General features: G+C 27.2%; 5 protein-coding genes across 5 annotated transcripts in view; 2 read left to right on the plus strand and 3 right to left on the minus strand.

The window, feature by feature from the left end:
* The window catches only part of RN-tre (USP6 N-terminal like RN-tre), a 4,129-nt gene extending 1,368 nt beyond the window's left edge, over positions 1-2,761 (minus strand). The window contains exons 1-7 of the mRNA XM_017905797.1: positions 2,631-2,761; positions 2,014-2,239; positions 1,614-1,937; positions 1,324-1,511; positions 1,089-1,249; positions 675-995; positions 437-575 (exon numbers count right to left, since the gene is read on the minus strand). Of these exons, the coding sequence (XP_017761286.1) occupies positions 437-575; positions 675-995; positions 1,089-1,249; positions 1,324-1,511; positions 1,614-1,937; positions 2,014-2,168 (1,288 nt within the window). The 5' untranslated portion in view covers positions 2,169-2,239; positions 2,631-2,761. The remainder of the gene's footprint in view (positions 1-436; positions 576-674; positions 996-1,088; positions 1,250-1,323; positions 1,512-1,613; positions 1,938-2,013; positions 2,240-2,630) is intronic.
* A 905-nt stretch (positions 2,762-3,666) lies between these two features.
* On the minus strand, positions 3,667-4,137 carry LOC108551371 (histone H2A). Its single transcript, XM_017905512.1, has one exon. The coding sequence runs from the start codon at positions 4,085-4,087 to the stop codon at positions 3,713-3,715; it is 375 nt and encodes a 124-aa protein (XP_017761001.1). The 5' UTR covers positions 4,088-4,137; the 3' UTR covers positions 3,667-3,712.
* A 1,660-nt stretch (positions 4,138-5,797) lies between these two features.
* LOC108551434 (histone H2B) lies at positions 5,798-6,218 on the plus strand. The gene has a single exon (XM_017905608.1). It carries the CDS (start codon positions 5,847-5,849, stop codon positions 6,216-6,218), a length of 372 nt encoding a protein of 123 aa, XP_017761097.1. The 5' UTR covers positions 5,798-5,846.
* A 1,534-nt stretch (positions 6,219-7,752) lies between these two features.
* Nup154 (nuclear pore complex protein Nup154) lies at positions 7,753-14,063 on the minus strand. The gene is made up of 27 exons (XM_017905567.1): positions 13,993-14,063; positions 13,499-13,679; positions 13,289-13,426; positions 13,077-13,173; positions 12,839-13,002; positions 12,617-12,762; positions 12,268-12,533; positions 11,937-12,187; positions 11,612-11,865; positions 11,364-11,537; positions 11,186-11,294; positions 10,901-11,112; positions 10,744-10,841; positions 10,478-10,667; positions 10,309-10,403; positions 10,155-10,251; positions 10,003-10,080; positions 9,732-9,928; positions 9,500-9,647; positions 9,190-9,422; positions 8,954-9,101; positions 8,786-8,878; positions 8,577-8,697; positions 8,386-8,490; positions 8,185-8,302; positions 7,987-8,109; positions 7,753-7,879 (listed from the first exon to the last, which is right to left on the minus strand). Exons 2-27 carry the CDS (start codon positions 13,632-13,634, stop codon positions 7,753-7,755), a joined length of 3,918 nt encoding a protein of 1,305 aa, XP_017761056.1. The 5' UTR covers positions 13,635-13,679; positions 13,993-14,063.
* Positions 14,064-14,486: 423 nt separating this feature from the next.
* On the plus strand, positions 14,487-17,555 carry LOC108551689 (uncharacterized). The gene is made up of 12 exons (XM_017905940.1): positions 14,487-14,712; positions 14,784-14,950; positions 15,026-15,077; positions 15,144-15,323; positions 15,400-15,564; positions 15,672-15,842; positions 15,913-16,172; positions 16,231-16,434; positions 16,508-16,654; positions 16,738-17,061; positions 17,141-17,291; positions 17,398-17,555. Exons 1-12 carry the CDS (start codon positions 14,496-14,498, stop codon positions 17,553-17,555), a joined length of 2,196 nt encoding a protein of 731 aa, XP_017761429.1. The 5' UTR covers positions 14,487-14,495.
* Positions 17,556-18,171: the final 616 nt, after the last annotated feature.

Below are 18,171 nucleotides of genomic sequence, written 5' to 3' on the forward strand. Positions count from 1 at the left end.
CTATCTATCTATCTATCTATCTATCTATCTATCTATCTATCTATCTATCTATCTATCTATCTATCTATCTATCTATCTATCTATCTATCTATCTGTCTATCTATCTATCTATCTATCTATATAATATGATATAATATATATATATATATATATATATATATATATAGAGAGAGAGAGAGAGAGAAATGTATATATACATATACACACATGCTGCTGAGCAATATTATGTATAATACTTTCTAATGTCAAAACCTTATCTAAGATCAGAAACTTTGAGAAGTACCTTATAATCTAGTATTATATATAACCATTATATCAATCTCTGTATCTCTACTTTTATCTTTTTCTTCATCCCTAACAATACTTTCTTGTTTACAATGTAGAAGGCAAGTATTTGTGTTACCATGTACTATGTTTTCATTATATCGTAACTCACCGCCAAGACCACAACTCGTTTGTTCAACTGGTGTTGTACTTTCTCTACCATCATCAGCAAGTACCAAGTCTCTACGTTGTGTTATAGATTCTCGCATAACATGTTGTGCTTCGCTAAACTCTTCGGTACGTCTTCCAACCTAAGCATATCAATATTGAGCCACAAAATTATTCTGACTAATTATTTCTATGTTTTAAGTTATTATTATACATAAAATAATATAAATAGCATAAATTACCTTGCTTGCAAATGAAGGTTCTTTAAATGTACCAAATGGAAATCTTGGTAACTCATGTGGTAAAGGAGGGCCAGGATAATCCAACTTGGCACGTTTCAATTCTTCCATACTACGTTCCATAGTACTTATTACTGTATCATCATCAAAGCAAAAATCTTTTTCTAATTTAATTTGTAAATAATTACAAAATTCATCCAAACTTTCCATTGGCATGAGAAAACGTTTATGCATTTTCATAACTGTGTATGCCATAGCAGGTAAAATACGATCTCCATCTAGTAAAAATATATCCCAAATTCGAAGACCAAGACTAACAGGTGTCTGTTTTAAATAAATAATTATACTTAGACACAGTATATATTAGAATAAATTGTATAATAATGTAGAAAAATTAAATATAAGTTATTTCCTTACCCTCTCTTGGAAAACAACAAAAAACCATTTTAATGCATAGAGAATAGAATCGCAACCACATTTATCAAGTTTTCGTTTTAATTTAGGCAAAAATTTATTCATAATTTTATCATGATGTTCTATAAAGCGATTTAATTTCGGAAATCCATCAACATAAAATCCTACAAATAAATATATTAGATGAATATTGAAACAAAATCTTTTCAAGAATAAATTTTATAAAATCAGCTCAGACCATGCATAGTATATTTTTTATCTGCGAGTAACACAGAAAGACCCCAAAATGCATCTTCTTCATCCATATATAGTAAAAGCAATCCAGCTAATACAGACATTCCTTGACAGTAACCCACTTCCATATTGTACATGCTATAAGCAGCCAATACATAAAACATAGAACGCTGTTTTATGCTATACCTTTCTCTATTGAAAATAAATCAAAATTTAGTATAATTTTGAATAAATATACAATAAATATTTATTTATTATTACTTCTTCAATAATTTTCAATCTTAATGTACATACCTATAATTGATATGATCTCTATATTGTCTAGCTACATCAGCATCGATCTGTCTTATTTCAGTAGACCATTGACGTGCAAGTTGTAACATCTCTTCATATTTACCAGTCTGTTCTTTTTTCAAATTTTTAATACCCAATAACAATGTCCACACTTGACCACGAAATCTATTAGGAATTCCTTTATATACTCTGCGTCGTAATTTTTCCTTAGTTGAAGAACTATCCCACTGTTTTGTCATTTTTTCCCATTTTTTTAATCTTTCCATTTCCACCCGGTGAGTCTTAATTTCATTAGGGTCTGGCTTTTGTGGCAAACGTTTGTCACTAAAATATAGATATTAAAATGAAAAAAAAAAAAAAATAATAGTATTATTATTATAATCTTTGGTACAATAATTACTGTATGAATCCATATCTATCTGTAGTATGATACACTTCAAAAGATGGATCTTCCCAAGGATCAATTTCTGCTCCATTTTCTCTCCCACGGTCATAGCAGCTAAATATTCTATCTCGCTCTGCAGCAGACCGTTTCAATAATTCTTCCTCATTCATCCCCCGTGAGAATTCGCAAGCAGACTCTTACAAACATACCGTCTTGTTAGAAGAGTTCTATTTACCCTTGGCTGCAAAGTATAATAAATATAAACATTAACAACAAAATATCCATAAAATAAAATAATTTTATATTTCGAATAATTTCAATATCTGAAATTTTTATATGGATTTTTATGTATTACTATAATTTCAATATGCAAATGCAAATTATTGTCAACATTTTATTGATAAAATGAGTGTAACTTCGATTTTATAAAATAAGTACTACATAAAAACGTATGGTAACCTAAAGGTAAAGCAAAGAATACACTTTTTCTTCTACATATACAAGAAAAAGTGAAATACAATTTTATTTTATGAACTGTAACATTCTAAAGTTAACGTACTACATATTGACAAGAGAAAAGGTTATATACATAGAAATTAAATAATATTCCCATTAAAAAATTTAAATCTTACCGCTAAGAAATTAAGTGTGTAATTATAAACACTGCACGCTTATAACTTAAATAGTTTTCTTCGTTTCATATTACACGTGAAAACATTTCTTCGTTACTCGGTTCGTTCAGCAAAACTACCGAACATACATACCAGACATGCAACTTCAAGCCGGATTCGGATGTTTCTATTCTCTTTCATAAATCAATGCTGCCAATATATTCATTCAAAACAAATGTGTTTTGTAACGTTGTAATCTACATTTTTATAACGAAAACACATTTGATTAATTGCGAATCAGTTTATTCTATCTTTGTTTCATATTTGTGTAAAAATAAAAGCTGTAATTACTTTATCTGTCAATAGAGTATTTAAATAAGAAAATTTTGTTTCCATTTTTTAAAATTTCAATAAAATTTTTTTATATTTTTATACTATTAATCTTTATTCGAAACTAGATTTATAAAACATTACAATGCAATATGAAATTTATTCACAATAAACTTCAATTTGTTATTTATTTACAAACAAATATTTACTGATTCTAAACTGTTGTAGTTTGTAATTATCTTATAAATTTATGAAGATCATGTGATAACCAATTGAAACTTGAATTGCAAATGAAAATTTGAAATTTAATATACTTGACCTTCAATAAGAAAACAACAAAAAAGAAAAACACAATGTTTTTTGTTGTCTGGTGACAATCAAGATGGTTGTTGCCATAGTGTGGTAACTTCGCAGAACAGATTGAAAAAATTTATTTAATTTTACAATTATCTAATACATTATTATGAAAAATATCAACGTACGAAAAAGGTAACACATATTGATAGGTTAATGTTAAATCATTAACATGAAAATTTTTTTCTATTATTTGAGCTGAGAAATAATATGGAAGTGATTTGGACTTTGATATAGAAAAAAAAACCTATTAAAAAAATTTGACAAAAATAAATTTGAAATTCGCATTATTTTAATAGGAAAACAAAAATATGATAAAAATCAAGAAGTATTTAAAATATTAATCATTCTTATGAAGCAGAATGTTCCCGTCTGAAAATTTGTGGCCCTGAAAAGGGCCATTTTATTTATGTTGAAATCTAAGCCTTTTTTTCCGTCTTCTTTGGTAAAAGTACAGCTTGAATGTTAGGAAGAACTCCTCCTTGAGCAATAGTAACTCCAGATAAAAGTTTATTTAATTCTTCGTCATTACGAATTGCAAGTTGCAAATGTCTAGGAATAATCCTGGTCTTTTTGTTGTCTCGAGCAGCATTTCCCGCCAATTCCAGAACTTCAGCGGCTAGATATTCCATAACAGCAGCCAAATAAACGGGAGCTCCAGCGCCAACTCGTTCTGCGTAATTTCCTTTTCTTAAAAGTCTATGAATACGTCCAACTGGAAATTGTAACCCAGCCCTATTTGAACGAGACTTCGCTTTTGCTTTCGCTTTTCCTCCTTTTCCACGACCAGACATCTTCGATTAGTTGTTAAATGCACAGGATCGTTGAACACCTTACAACAGTCTGCTTCGTCCAGCAGGTAGAAACTATTCTTCAATTCCCCTCTTCCTACCAATATATAGCCACTACGGTAGCTACGTCCGTCCAATAGTTGATCAGAAGCATTTTAATTGGTTTAGAGGACAGATGTTTCATACGACGGTTTTATGTTTATTTTTTTAACGTAATATTTTAATATTGTAGTTTTCAAAATTATTTTTACCGTAAATAATTTACAATATTAATATTTTTTACCTAAACTAAAAAATTTAAGAGAAATATATTGGATATATATATATATATGCGAAACGATACATATGTGTGCGTACATATCCTTGTGTATATACGAGGAATATTGTTATTTCATCATAAAGTTAAGAAATTTCTGAAAACTAAGAAAAAAAGCAATTTTAAAACTATTTAATGTATAAATTGTTTAATTTTAAAAAATTGCAAAGTATTATATTTTCTATGATTTATTAGTATTAATTACTTATTATTACGTACTAATATCATACTTTTTACAAAAATTTTCATTTTGATTTTATTTATTATGAAAATATTTATGATAATCTCTCTGTTAAAAATGTTTACTTCACAATAAATTTATTTTAACACTTGCTAAATATATGTATATATGTATATTCCACAATTTTGTCTTGGCTTTTTTCTTTTTATATTATTAATAATAATATTCGTAAATTTTCTTGACTTTAACATTTTTATAGTGTGCTTCCTTTCTGGAACATTATATAAAAATAAGAGGTTCACAAATAAAACAGATTTTTGCAAAATTTAATAGAACTTGTAACATTTAATGTTAATTTCTGGCAATACAATTATATTTTGAAGAGCAAGAATTTCATGAACTTACATATATGTACATGTATACACTAAGAATGCTTAACAACTTGTCATTTAATTTGAATTTTAAGTTTGTTTGGTAATCTTCAGAGTAAAATTATATAAATAAGGGAAATAATTTTTCATTAACATTTATGTTTATATTGAATAGAATAAAAGTAATTATATACAGTTTAAACGAATTTTTACACTTAAAATACGTATAAACATTTGACATGTTCCAGGAGTTGTTTGTAAAAATGATTATTAGTATTGAAGAACAATTTGTTACCGTCAATAATAAAAAAAAAAAAATAAAAACAAATATTAAATTCAATTATTTACATTTTTTATATCGATATTATATTTGAGTGTACAATATTGTTATATATTACATATGTATGTAATAATATACATAATATAATATAATTTCTTTTAAAGTATTGCATTATATTGTAATATGTATATAAATAAATTGGTAGAAAACTATTTATAAAGAGAAATTATATTTTTATCATCATTTGAATAGAAAATTTGTATTTCGTCATTTTATTAATTTATTATTTTTATACAATGTAAAAAGTTTGTATAAAAGTATAAATACAACTGTATAGTTTAAACCATAAAAACGTATATATAGAGTGTGAGTACAATCTATGCGTGTGTGAAATATAATCTACAATATCAGTTACCAGATGGAGTAGTATCAGCGCTCCAATCACGTAGCAAAGAATTTTAGTTCACACCATGGACTGCAGCGATTGGTTCGCAGTGGCTACCTCATTCTATTATATAAATGAGAGACAATCGTCCAGAGTCATTCTGCAACCATCGTTAAAGTCAGTAAGAAAGTGTTGAATTTAAATCGAAGACGGTTTGAATCTTGACATTATGCCTCCAAAAGTTAGTGGTAAAGCTGTGAAAAAGGCCGGCAAGGCTCAGAAGAATATTAATAAAGCTGACAAAAAGAAGAAGAGAAGAAGGAAAGAAAGTTACGCAATCTATATTTACAAAGTACTCAAACAGGTGCATCCTGATACTGGTATATCCAGTAAAGCAATGAGTATTATGAACAGTTTTGTCAATGATGTCTTTGAACGCATTGCAGCGGAAGCGTCAAGATTGGCACATTATAACAAACGTTCCACCATTACCTCTCGCGAAATTCAAACTGCTGTGAGACTTCTATTACCTGGTGAATTGGCGAAGCATGCAGTTAGCGAAGGTACTAAAGCAGTTACCAAGTATACAAGTTCTAAATAAGAAAAATAATTTACCATAACAAAACGGTCCTTTTAAGGACCAACAAAATTTACAAATATTGGAACTTCAGCTTTGGTTATAAATATTTTTAAAAGTAATTATATTGTTAATATTGTTAATATAATATATAGATGTTGTTGTAGAAATGTTTTTATATATTTTTTAATGAGAATTTCGTACAAAATAATACAAGGTGTTCTCAAATCACAAAGGGGATGGGAGATGATTCCTTATGAAAAAGTAAAAATAGAAAGAATAGAATTTTTTCAATTTTGGCTTCGAGATAATCAGGTTTGAAAATTGGCTTTGTGTTATACACTTATGACTAATTGTAAGATACGATTCCTCTGCCAACGTATAGTGTTTGTCTATCGTGTTTGTGAAAAATAATGTTTCACGACTTTTTGTATGTTTCTTGAATTAGTACTCTGTAGACATTCAGATGTCAACAATTTAACAGGAGAATCTTATTTACATTTTCTATATGCAGAATTGTTATTATTAGTTCAAGTGTCTTCTATTCGGGAACAAATAAATTTCCAATACAATGGTGCTTCGCCATATTTCATCCGACGAATAAGAAACATTTTGAATGAAAATTATCAATGATAGATTGATTTTGAAGGAAGAATTGTCTGACCTCCAAGGTCCTTTGAATTTACATCCCTTGATTTTGATTTGTAGGGTCATATCAGAGAAAGTTGACTGTGCAAACAATCAGAGTCAAGATCAATCACAATGTATTACGCATTTGAAAATTTGCAAAATGAAAACACGTTGCCTAGTAGTTTACATATAATAATATGTATACAAGAGCGAAACAATCAATTTCAACAATTTTGTAATTAATAATAAATAATGAAGTTAATAAAATACATTTTTTATTCTTTCCTGAATACAGTAACTCATAAATGTCCTGTAAACGTTGTTCACAAGTATGATAGATAATATACGTTGGTGAGCGAATCGTATTTTACAATTAGTTGTAAGTGCGACTAACGAAGCTGGAAAATCGAGAAAATGTTATTCTTTTTATTTTTTTTATATTTCTATAGGTTATTATCCCCGCCTCCTATCATATGTTATCCAGGACACACTGTATATCATTATAATACAGATTGTAATATACTATTATGATATTATTACAATAGATTATAGTGATATTATTGGTGAAATAAAATTTCTACATACTAATTTTGGGAATATAAAAGTACATAAAATTATAAAAAGGAAAAGAAATTTGGAACAGAGATAAAATATGTAAAATATTTTTATTATTATATAATTAAGTTAATAAAAAAAGATGATTTGCATCATAAATATTCAGTATATGTGACGTTTATTATGGAAAAAGATGTTATAATTAATTAAATTAATGAAAAATATTTTTAAGCACTTGTGTTATTTTTTTATATTTACATTTTTTTGAAACTTAATAACGTTTCCACGAAATATTCTATTTCGTTGTATTTTAATCTTCAATGATTTATACAATTTTATAAAATGTTATTGTAAAAACAGTAAAAATTATTTCTTACATACGAGTTAGAACATTCTGAATTGATCTAAGTTTAGTTATTAATTCTTGTCCATGAGGTTTGCTATATAAAGTAGTTAAACACTTTGAGATTACATCCTGACATTTTGTTGTTATTTTTCGCCTGCAATTTAATCATTTATGTGACATTAATAAAATAAGATTTGTGTATGATAAATAAATTTAATTTATTTTTAGAGATTTATAGAATAATAAATGAAAAATACTTACTTAACAAAAGTATTAGTAACGTTTGAATGCGATATAAAATAATTAACTAAATTTGCAGTTGATTCAATAAGATGAAATTCATTCCCTTCATTTAACCAGGTTCGAGTGTCTTTGCCAATCATTCTAAAACCAAAGATTATGATATTTTTTATTATGTAAAATATACGAAATATATTGTTTAGTATTTACTATATTTACTTGTAAATATCTAAAAGATCTTCCATTGATACTCCTAATTGTAAAAATCCAGATATAATTCCAGTATTTGATACATTTAATTTACATGCTTTTATTTCTAATTGCTTTATCAGGAAGTCTAAAAGAAAATATGTTTTATACTTTTACTTTATATCAAAATATCTTCATTTCTTTGTAATAATCATGAGAGTTTTTTATTACCAACTGGAAAGCAGTGTGGTGATCCTGAGTACTCCTGTCCCAGAGATATAATTTTGCTCATTAAGATAGCCATTTTATCTTCTGCTGTTGATGCATCTTTTAATTCTGTGAATATATATTGTTCATACAAAATACCTATAAAACCTTCTTAATGTATTCAGAAACAAGTACATAAAATGTAATGTAAATACCATTGTTTATAATATTAGTCCAGATTTCTTGGATTAACATTGCATCTTGATGACCAGAACAATGAATTATAGCTAATTTGCATTCCCATAATTGTAAGAAATCTGCATATTTTTCATACAACTGAAATTAATGACTAATTATTATCTCCTATTAATTCTATAAGATCAGTGTAAAAATTATAATCTACAACGGAAAGATTGCATTCTACCTTTGTGATATCAAGTAATGAGGAATTTAATGCTCTAAATGCATCTTCGCTAAGTCTGTCGCTCAGATGCTGATTACAAATTGTATCTAATATCTGAAAAATAATAAGTCTATAAATTGTAATGTAAATGAATTTATTACTTCTGACATAATATTTATAATCACATACTTGTTGCTGTATTCTAGCGACTTCTACTTTGTCTTCTAACTCACGTAAAAAAATACCAAGGTATGGCGCATATCCAACTTGGTCGCTTCGCATACAAACTACTGCTCGAGCTAAATATTCAACTCTCTGTGATAACGGTATATTTGATCTGTGTTAAAAAAAAAAAAAAAAAAAAAAAAAAAAGGAAAAAAGAAATGTAAATTTAATCAATAATAATTATTTACTTTTATACGTACTCTTTCGTTGCTAACGCATCTAAGATTTTGGCTGCAGCAGCATGATTTTTATTATTTTCATAAAACTGCCAAAGCAAGTCTGGCGCATTAACACGGATAAGATAAGCTTCTAAAGAATAAGCTTCTAGAGCAACAAGTTCTCCATGAAGTCTTCTTTCTATCATCCAAGCATATACTGATGCATGGAGAATTTCACACATGGAATGTAATGCATCAGTTATAATATCATGTAACTAAAACACATAAACATTAATATAGATCGAATAAGTTTTTCAAAAATAATTTAATTAAAAAAAACTGTGAATTTTACTATTTCTTTTGCTGGTGTAACAGGTATAGTTGAAGAATTTTGTGGCGGGGGCCCGGGTTTACTAGGAATAGTGGGCGTCAATGGATTAGAGATACTTTGATTGTAAAGATGGTCTAGTAGCGCGATGAATTCTTTATAAATTTCTAATCTACATATCAAATAAAAAATCAAGTGAATAATTAGAATCATCTTATGTTAAACATTATTAAAAATGTAAGTTTATAATTAATACCTTTTCATATAGGCAAATCGTCCTTCTTGATCTTCAATTGGTTCATTATTTTTATAATAATGTAATGCAGCATTATTGGGATCTACTCTTTCTGCACAACAGAGACATAATTCGAGTACACCAGAATAAAATTGACAAGCAATAAACTGTTGGCACACTGCACTCAGATTCAATCTGGGAGCAACTTCTTTGCAAAGCTGACGACATAACATAAATGAGGAATAAAATTATGTAACTAATATTACATATCAAAATACTATTGTATATTTACCTGCAAAGCAGATTGTAAATAACGTTCCTTCTCATCTGGATTTATACAACTTTTTGCTTTTAAAATTATTTCATTAGCCTATAATTTATAAGAATGATAAATAAAATCTTGTTTTTCTTAATTTTATTTAAAAATAATTTAATTTTTCATACTTTAGAACAAACAGCATCTTCACTTTTATATAAATTTGGACAAACTTCTCGTAATCTTTGACTAACAGCATCGACAGATGCATTATCTCCGAGATAACTATAACATTTATGATATTTAATGAAAGTGTTTTTGTCATTTATTTAATTGACTTACCTATCTATAAGATGAATGATTAATAATGAAGAAATTTCATGTCCAATTAAAATTAAATCTCGAAATGTAGCCGTAGAGAACTGATTAATTTGATCCTATAAATTAGTACAAAGATCAGTATGAATTTTTAATTTTCTCATTGAAAAATCATAATGTATACTTGAATAACCTTTGATAAACAATTCACAATATTATTTAAGTGATTTTCACATAAAATTTTCCAAAGTTCTAAAACTTCACAGGCATGAGTGATAAAAATTTTTAATGCAGCTAAAGAATTTCTTTCTTCAACTATTGGTTCTTGATAATGTCCAGAAATTGATGTTTCAAATCCATCAGTTGTTCTAGTAGTACCATGTCTGAAAATCGATAAATAGTAGTACAAATAAAATTTAATTATTTGCATTGTTATTGAAATACCATATAAAAACATACTGTTTAGTAATATGAGTATTTTTATTAAGAAATGATCTTAATGCTTGCAGAAGACTTAAAATCCAACTAATTTGTCTTGTTGAAATTGTACTAGAAATCTGAAATTATATGTGTAAGAATGGAATGTTTGAAGAAAATTTATGTAAATTGAATTCACCTGAGTTTTGTTATTTATAACTTCTTGTTTAATACAACGCATGTTCCATATGGGTCTAAGTATCCTTCCAACATATAGATATAAACCATTGTGTTTTGCAGAAAACTGTTGCAGAGAAATATCTGTATTGAGTCCAACTGGAGCATGAGACCGAAAACCTTGAAGTCTTAAATCATAATTTGGAACTCTTGGTGTTGATGTCCGAATGTCTCCTACAGAGATTGATCCCAAGTTTTATAAATGTACTAATAAGGAAAAACAAAACTAATGTAATTAATATAATACCTGTATTTATATTAGCAAAGCTACTACCATGTACATCAATTGCAGGTCCAATACTTGTGGTTCGTTGGCTACCATATAAAAAGAATGCTCTTGTCGCCCATTCTGCTAACTATACATTACAATTAATTACTATTTTATAATGAATTTTAATTTTTATAAGTATAATTTCAATCAATACCTCAGCATTTTGAGAACTTTCAAGTGTAGCTAAAATAAGACAAGTTGCACATGCTTGTTCCAATGATTGTGACTGAAAATATGTGCGGACAGCTTCGGTATCAGGACCATGCTGTTCTAAAAGAAGCTGCTTTAAAATATCCATTGGACGAACTTGAACATAAATTATTGCGCCCTATAATTAAAGATATAAGTAACTTGTAAATAAATACATATGATAAATTTACGAACCTTTAATCAATTGTATACCTGAGAAGTTAAAAATATAAATTTCCGAGGTGCTTCCATGTGTTGTCTTACAAGAAGAGGAGGTTCTTCTTGAGTAATACTTTGTTTCTCAATACGTATTGCTGGTTCAACAAGAATTTCTGCCATTGACCATACTGGACTATCAAGAGATAAAGGACTTTGAGTTTCAGCTAAATAATTTGTGAATGGATAAGCATCATTACTTAGACACAAAGCAGTTTCTGTATCTCCACCACAAACGAGAATCAGTGTCCCTATAACACATATATAGTATAATACATAAATTTCAATATTTTGTACTTAAGAAGAGTATTTATATCTATACCTTTTCTGTAATGTGCCATTTGTACTTTTCTTGGTCTCATTACAGTAGCATTAGCAGCATAACCTGGTGGTAACCTAACATGTATTAATTGTAGACCTTGAGGTCTGGTTGTTGGATTAGCAACTGATGTGCAACTAAAATAAAAACGTGTCCCAGTAGCTGCAACTACAACTAAGTTTAAATGTACTGCTTCTGATTCTGTAATAGCAGATATGCTCACTAATGGTCGAAAATTATTACTATCCAATGTTCTAAAATAATAAATGTAATATGAATTCTACTAATTTCACCTCATATTACTTAAAATTAAAATAGATATACACATACATACTTAACAACATGAACAGCATTTTGTACTAAAGAAGCTTGTGACAAAGATGCAATTTTGGATGCATCATCATTATCAATATCCCAAACTGTGATTGTTCCCTTATCACCAAGAGTATACAAAATATTTCGCGAATCGTCAACGGAAATTTGTATTATCGCTTCTTCCTCTGTTAAAGCTATAGTGACAAATGATGGAATTAAAAATGATAATGGACCTTCAGAATGATTTATTTTTTTACAACGTTTTCCAAACCAGCTACTTTCCGCCTATACAATAAACATATACTACAATAAGTAATTGCAATTTTTGTATTGATTACTTTTATATTTATTCTAATAATTATATTTACCTGATAATATATTTCATAAAGCGATCCATTTCTACCACCAAGAAATATTCTTCCACTATTAGTGTTTGCTATTGTTGTTATTCCAATACCATCTGTAGCAACTGTAAAAATTGGTTCTGGAACCAATTGCATTTCTGGTGATGTGCCTAAATTGAAAATCAAGTTAAAATTGAGATAGATTGAGAAAAATTATATTTTATACTGAAATTAAAACTGTAATACCTTCACTAGTTTCTGCTAATGTTACTCCAAGAATTGTAATTTCTACTGTAGTTGTAAGAATCAATAAATACTTCACATAAGATTGAAATACTCCAGATTTGGGTTTTACTAAACCTACACTTATAATAGTTTCATTTAATCCATCAAAATATGCAACATCAGACCTAAAAACATATTATCACTATTTAATTATAATATTATGGAAAAAACATTTAACAAACTTTAGATAAATAATTACTCATTTTCATAAGACCAAACATATATATCACTATCAATAGTAAGCCAAGCTTTTGAAATTTCTGTAAAGAGCCCCATCATGCAATGACATTGCATATCTAATCAAATATTAAGGAATCATATTTTCTTATAAATGAAACCTTTTCTGAAAAAGGAAACACAACATGTGCTTCAAAATTATTAATGCATAATTTATTATATTTAAAAGGATGCGATGAAAATGCTCCATTATTTCAGATGGCAAAGAAATTTTACTATATACTTTCATTTGATTTATATTGGAAAAACACATTGACATTCCATTTAAATTTGGATAATCATGATCATCAAGACCACTAACAGTTGGTCCGCCTGAAACAATTTGTTTCTAAAATCTTTTATTATAATTAAGTATAAAGCAGCATAGAGTAACCTTGTATTTACCTTGTATATTGTATCGCATAAGATTAATTAAAGAAGGAAAATTGCTATCTGCTGTAATGTGTATATCAACCACTTTTCCTGCCATTTCTAAAGCATCTAAGTGTATTTTAAGCGGTTCCATTTCAGTGAGAGTCATGTTTGTATGGTACAGGAAAAAATTAAATATTAAATACACACTGAACTAAATTAACAAAAACAAAAATATGACAGTAATGAAGATATTAAGAATATTTAATACAAATTATTATATAATTATTATTTAATTATATAATTAAGGTATTATTATTTATAATGATAATGTTATTTATAAGAATCCATTAATCATACTTTAATTTTCTAATTTTTTCTTTAAAGTATTATAATTAAAGGTTAGACTTGTTTATCTGCTTAAATATTGAATAACATTAGAAGTAATAATGTACGGTAATGTTTCTTAAAAATATAATTATACTATAAAATTTAAATTATATTCATTTTAATTAAGAAACACTTACTACAATTTATTAGTACTATTTATATATTTTTGATGATAATATATATTCACGAGGTTTGTGCCACTCGCGCCATACAGGTAAATTTTCAGTTATAGTTTCATACAAACTGTTGCGCATACGCACAATTAATGAATCTCATTGGCTTGAAATTATCTTATACATAAAAAACAAATGTATTTAAATTTGAAATGAATCGCTTTGTACACTGAATAGTTTACATTTAATATAAGAATGTTAAATATTAAAACATTATAACTTCTAACTTTAAATAATTGAAATATATAATTGACTTAGTATTAACGTTCTTAATATTCGATATTTCTAACTTATAATATTATTTTATTTTTCCTATTATTACATACAATGAAAATTTTGTTATTTCTAATGTTTTTCTTCATATTTCTTTTTTCGTCAATTTGTCTTGCTTCTACTGGTAAAAAAGCCTTACTTTGATAGTTTAATATGTATTCACTATTTCTATTACAGGTGATCTATCTAATGCAATGAAAAATCTTTACTGCGATCTTGGCTTAGAAAATGGTGATTTATGTCCTATTGATGGTGGGTGGACTTCTTGGAGCCCTTGGGAATCTTGTTTTGGAAAATGTGGTTTTAAAGGAAAAAAGACAAGACGTCGTACTTGTACTAATCCTATACCTTCTAATGACGGAGCATCTTGTATAGGTCTCAGTTATCAAATTGAAAGTTGTCAAATTATGGGTAAAATTTAATAAATGAAATAGATTAACATTATTTTTGCAAATACTTCTTTACAATAATCATTTCTTTAGGGTGCACTATAAATGATTATGAAGAAGTTGTAAGTACTCATCCTATACGTAAAGAAGAACTGAAAATTGTGAAGGAAATTCACAAAAAATTACCAGCTCTAATTGAATTATGTTTTCTTGTCGATTGTACATTTCCCATTGTAGAAAAAGTTCTTAAAAGCAATGCGGTAACAAACAATAAAATTTATAATCAGTTAAAAGAAAATGTTTAAAAATAATATTTTTATATATTTTCTATAAAGATGCTTTATTGGAATGCTATGAATTGTGTTAAATATGATGTTGGATGCCCAAGTGAGTAAATAATTAAAAACAGTTGATTTTCATGAATGCATATAATTAATGAAATATCTTCTACAGGTGCTGGTGGTTGGAGTACTTGGGAAATTTGGTCTTCATGTACTGCAATTTGTGGAAGAGGACAAAAATATCGTACAAGAGTTTGTAATAGTCCAATACCTTCAAATTTCAAGTTAAGGTGCAATGATTTGGCATTTGAAACAAGAAGTTGTATGGGATTTAATTGCAGAAAATTTTCAAGTATATTAAATGTATTTATGTATTTATATATATGAAACATGATTTAACTTACATTCTTCTTCATTATCTATAATAGCAGGAACTTGGACTACTTGGAGTAGATGGAGTACATGCAGTGTAGAATGTGGTAATGGAATTCAAACAAAAATACGTTCATGTTTAGAGACGCAAAGTTTACAAGGAACTTCATGTAAAGGTTCATCCAAAGAGATAAAAGGTTGTGCAATTAATAATTGCTCGAGTAAGAATATTATTTTTATATAAAAAAAATATTATATATTTCCTAAAAAGTTATATATTTTATATTTTTAGAATCATGTATGTTATATATTTATCAATTTTTATTAGTAAATGGAATGTGGACATCATGGACAGTTTGGTCATCTTGTACATCAAATTGTGGAATAGGTATACAGTTTCGAAATCGAATGTGTAACAATCCCTCTCCAAGTGGTAATGGTAGATCTTGCATTGGTTTAGCTTCTGAAGTTCGCCAATGTTTCACTAAACCATGTCTAGGTATATTTGAGATTCAATAATATCATTAATATTAAAACGTTATTGTAAAACAATCGATTTTATTTAATAGTTAAATCACACGAAGTAGTACACTTTACAGAAAAAAGTAGTCTTTTATATAATACAACTGGGAGATCTTCACATTTGCTTCATATGTACTTAAGATTTTTACCATTGTCTCCTTTCGGTACGATTATTTATCGTTTTGAAAATAATTGCAAAGGATTAATATGTGATTTTGTAAAGTTGTTTCTTCAAAATGGGAAGATAGTACTTCTGTCTCAAATTGCTGGTTGTTCTTTGGCTTTAATTTATGAGAAAAAATTGGAAGTAAGAAATATCTTTTTATACGTTGAATGAATTATATTTAGAATAAATTGCTTACTAGATTGGACAATGGCATGTAGTCTTAATTGCAATATATGGAACTCGTGGTATATTACGTATTAATGATGGTCTTCATAAAGTTAGTACTTTTTCATGTATGCCAATATCATATAATTTGGATCATGCTATGAAAGTAGGAGGATTTCAAGGTCAAATTCAAGAAATAACAATTAATTTTGCATCTATCCTACTTCGTGCATCAAAAGTTACTCACATTAATTAAATTTTTGTAATTGTAATCAATTTTAATTTAATTAATATTTTTAAAATTCATTTAGGATAAATATACTAAAAAATATGGGAATATTCCATTCAGTAGTCACAATGTCCAATATTTGATGGGGGATGATAATGAAGGTTTTATTTATGTTGGCTTAACAGATTCAATTGCAGTATCATGCCCAAGGAACATAGAATATTGGCAAGTAAGAAATGACAGTTCTATTTTAAATAATATTGTAAATAGCAATTATTATTTAATAAGAATTTTATAATAATTGTTACTTAGATTATAATTGCTATAAAAGTAGAAGACATAAATGGAGTTATAGCAATTATATCAGATGATTCTTCAAACAAATATGTTTTATTATTACTAGAAGAGGGAAACATAAAGCTTAAATTTCATCAAGGAGTAGCTTATATCGCTATTGAGAGTATGGAACATATTTTAATAGGAGATTGGTTAGAAATAATAATAGCCCAAGATGGCAAAAATATGTACATGCAAATTAATGGAAATGAAAAGAAATATGTGCCTTTAGAAATGGAAGAAATAATGATTACATCTATAACTGACATATTTTTGGGAGCTATACGTGATGATATGAAAGTAAATAATTTTACTTAAAACAAAAAATTATATTTATTTAAATTACCAATAAAGTGAAATAGACAATTTTTTGTAATAGGAAAAGATATGTCCTAACTATATTGATATACCACAAATGAGTTTTACTCTTGGATCTCTTAATATAAATGGGAAAGAAATAGATCTTATATCATTATCAGTTTTAGAAACGAGTAGTAAACGATTTTCTAGTCATACTATTAGTATATCTGGTACTGGATCTTAATTATTAATTGATAATAATTGATAATTAATATTCAATGATTTAATTATGTAGTATATGAAATAATATAGTATTTAATGTACATAACATTTTAGACCATTATGAAGAAGTGTCATTACTGTCTGGTCAAGAGCTTAAATTATCTTGTTTCTATGATACAGTTCCCCATGAAAGAGGACAAATATTTTCTAAACCAACACATGCTGTCTGGTTATTAATGGATAAATTATTGCAATCTTATGGAGATAAGTAAATATTTTATTGAAATGTTTAATTTTATATGAGTATTAATTTTGCCATTTTTAATTTCTTGTTAAGCAATGATTTTTTCAATCTAAAGGATGATGGGCGAGTTAGTACTGTTACTATTTCAAGTTACATAACTCGTGATAAAATAGAAAACTTTTACTTGTGTCAAATTTACCATTATAGAAATAAATCAATTAGAGCTTTAGGTCAAACATTTTTTACGTTTGGTATTACTATAATAAATGAAACAAAAGGTAATATAATTCTTTTTTTTACTACCTATAACTTAGATAAAATGTTTTATTTTATAAAAAATTTCAATTTATTAGAATTTGAAAGCACAATTTGGAAAAAATGGACTTTTTTGGGGGGAACTATAATTACATGCTTTATATTTATCATAATTTGGTGTTTATTAGAAATACTACATGATGTTCAAAATGGGTAATATATAACAAAAATAATGAATTATTTACATTAAAGTATAAGTTAAAATTGAAATAAAATTAAATATATGGTTATTTTTTAGACATGGTTTTTATAGATTTTCACGAATGCTTAATAATAATCCTACATCCATGATAAACTTTGTATTATCTAAGAATGGTGTAACTTTACTT

Source organism: Eufriesea mexicana, unplaced genomic scaffold, assembly GCF_001483705.2.
Source record: "Eufriesea mexicana isolate 0111107269 unplaced genomic scaffold, ASM148370v2 scaffold474474898, whole genome shotgun sequence".
Classification (NCBI taxonomy): domain Eukaryota; kingdom Metazoa; phylum Arthropoda; class Insecta; order Hymenoptera; family Apidae; genus Eufriesea; species Eufriesea mexicana.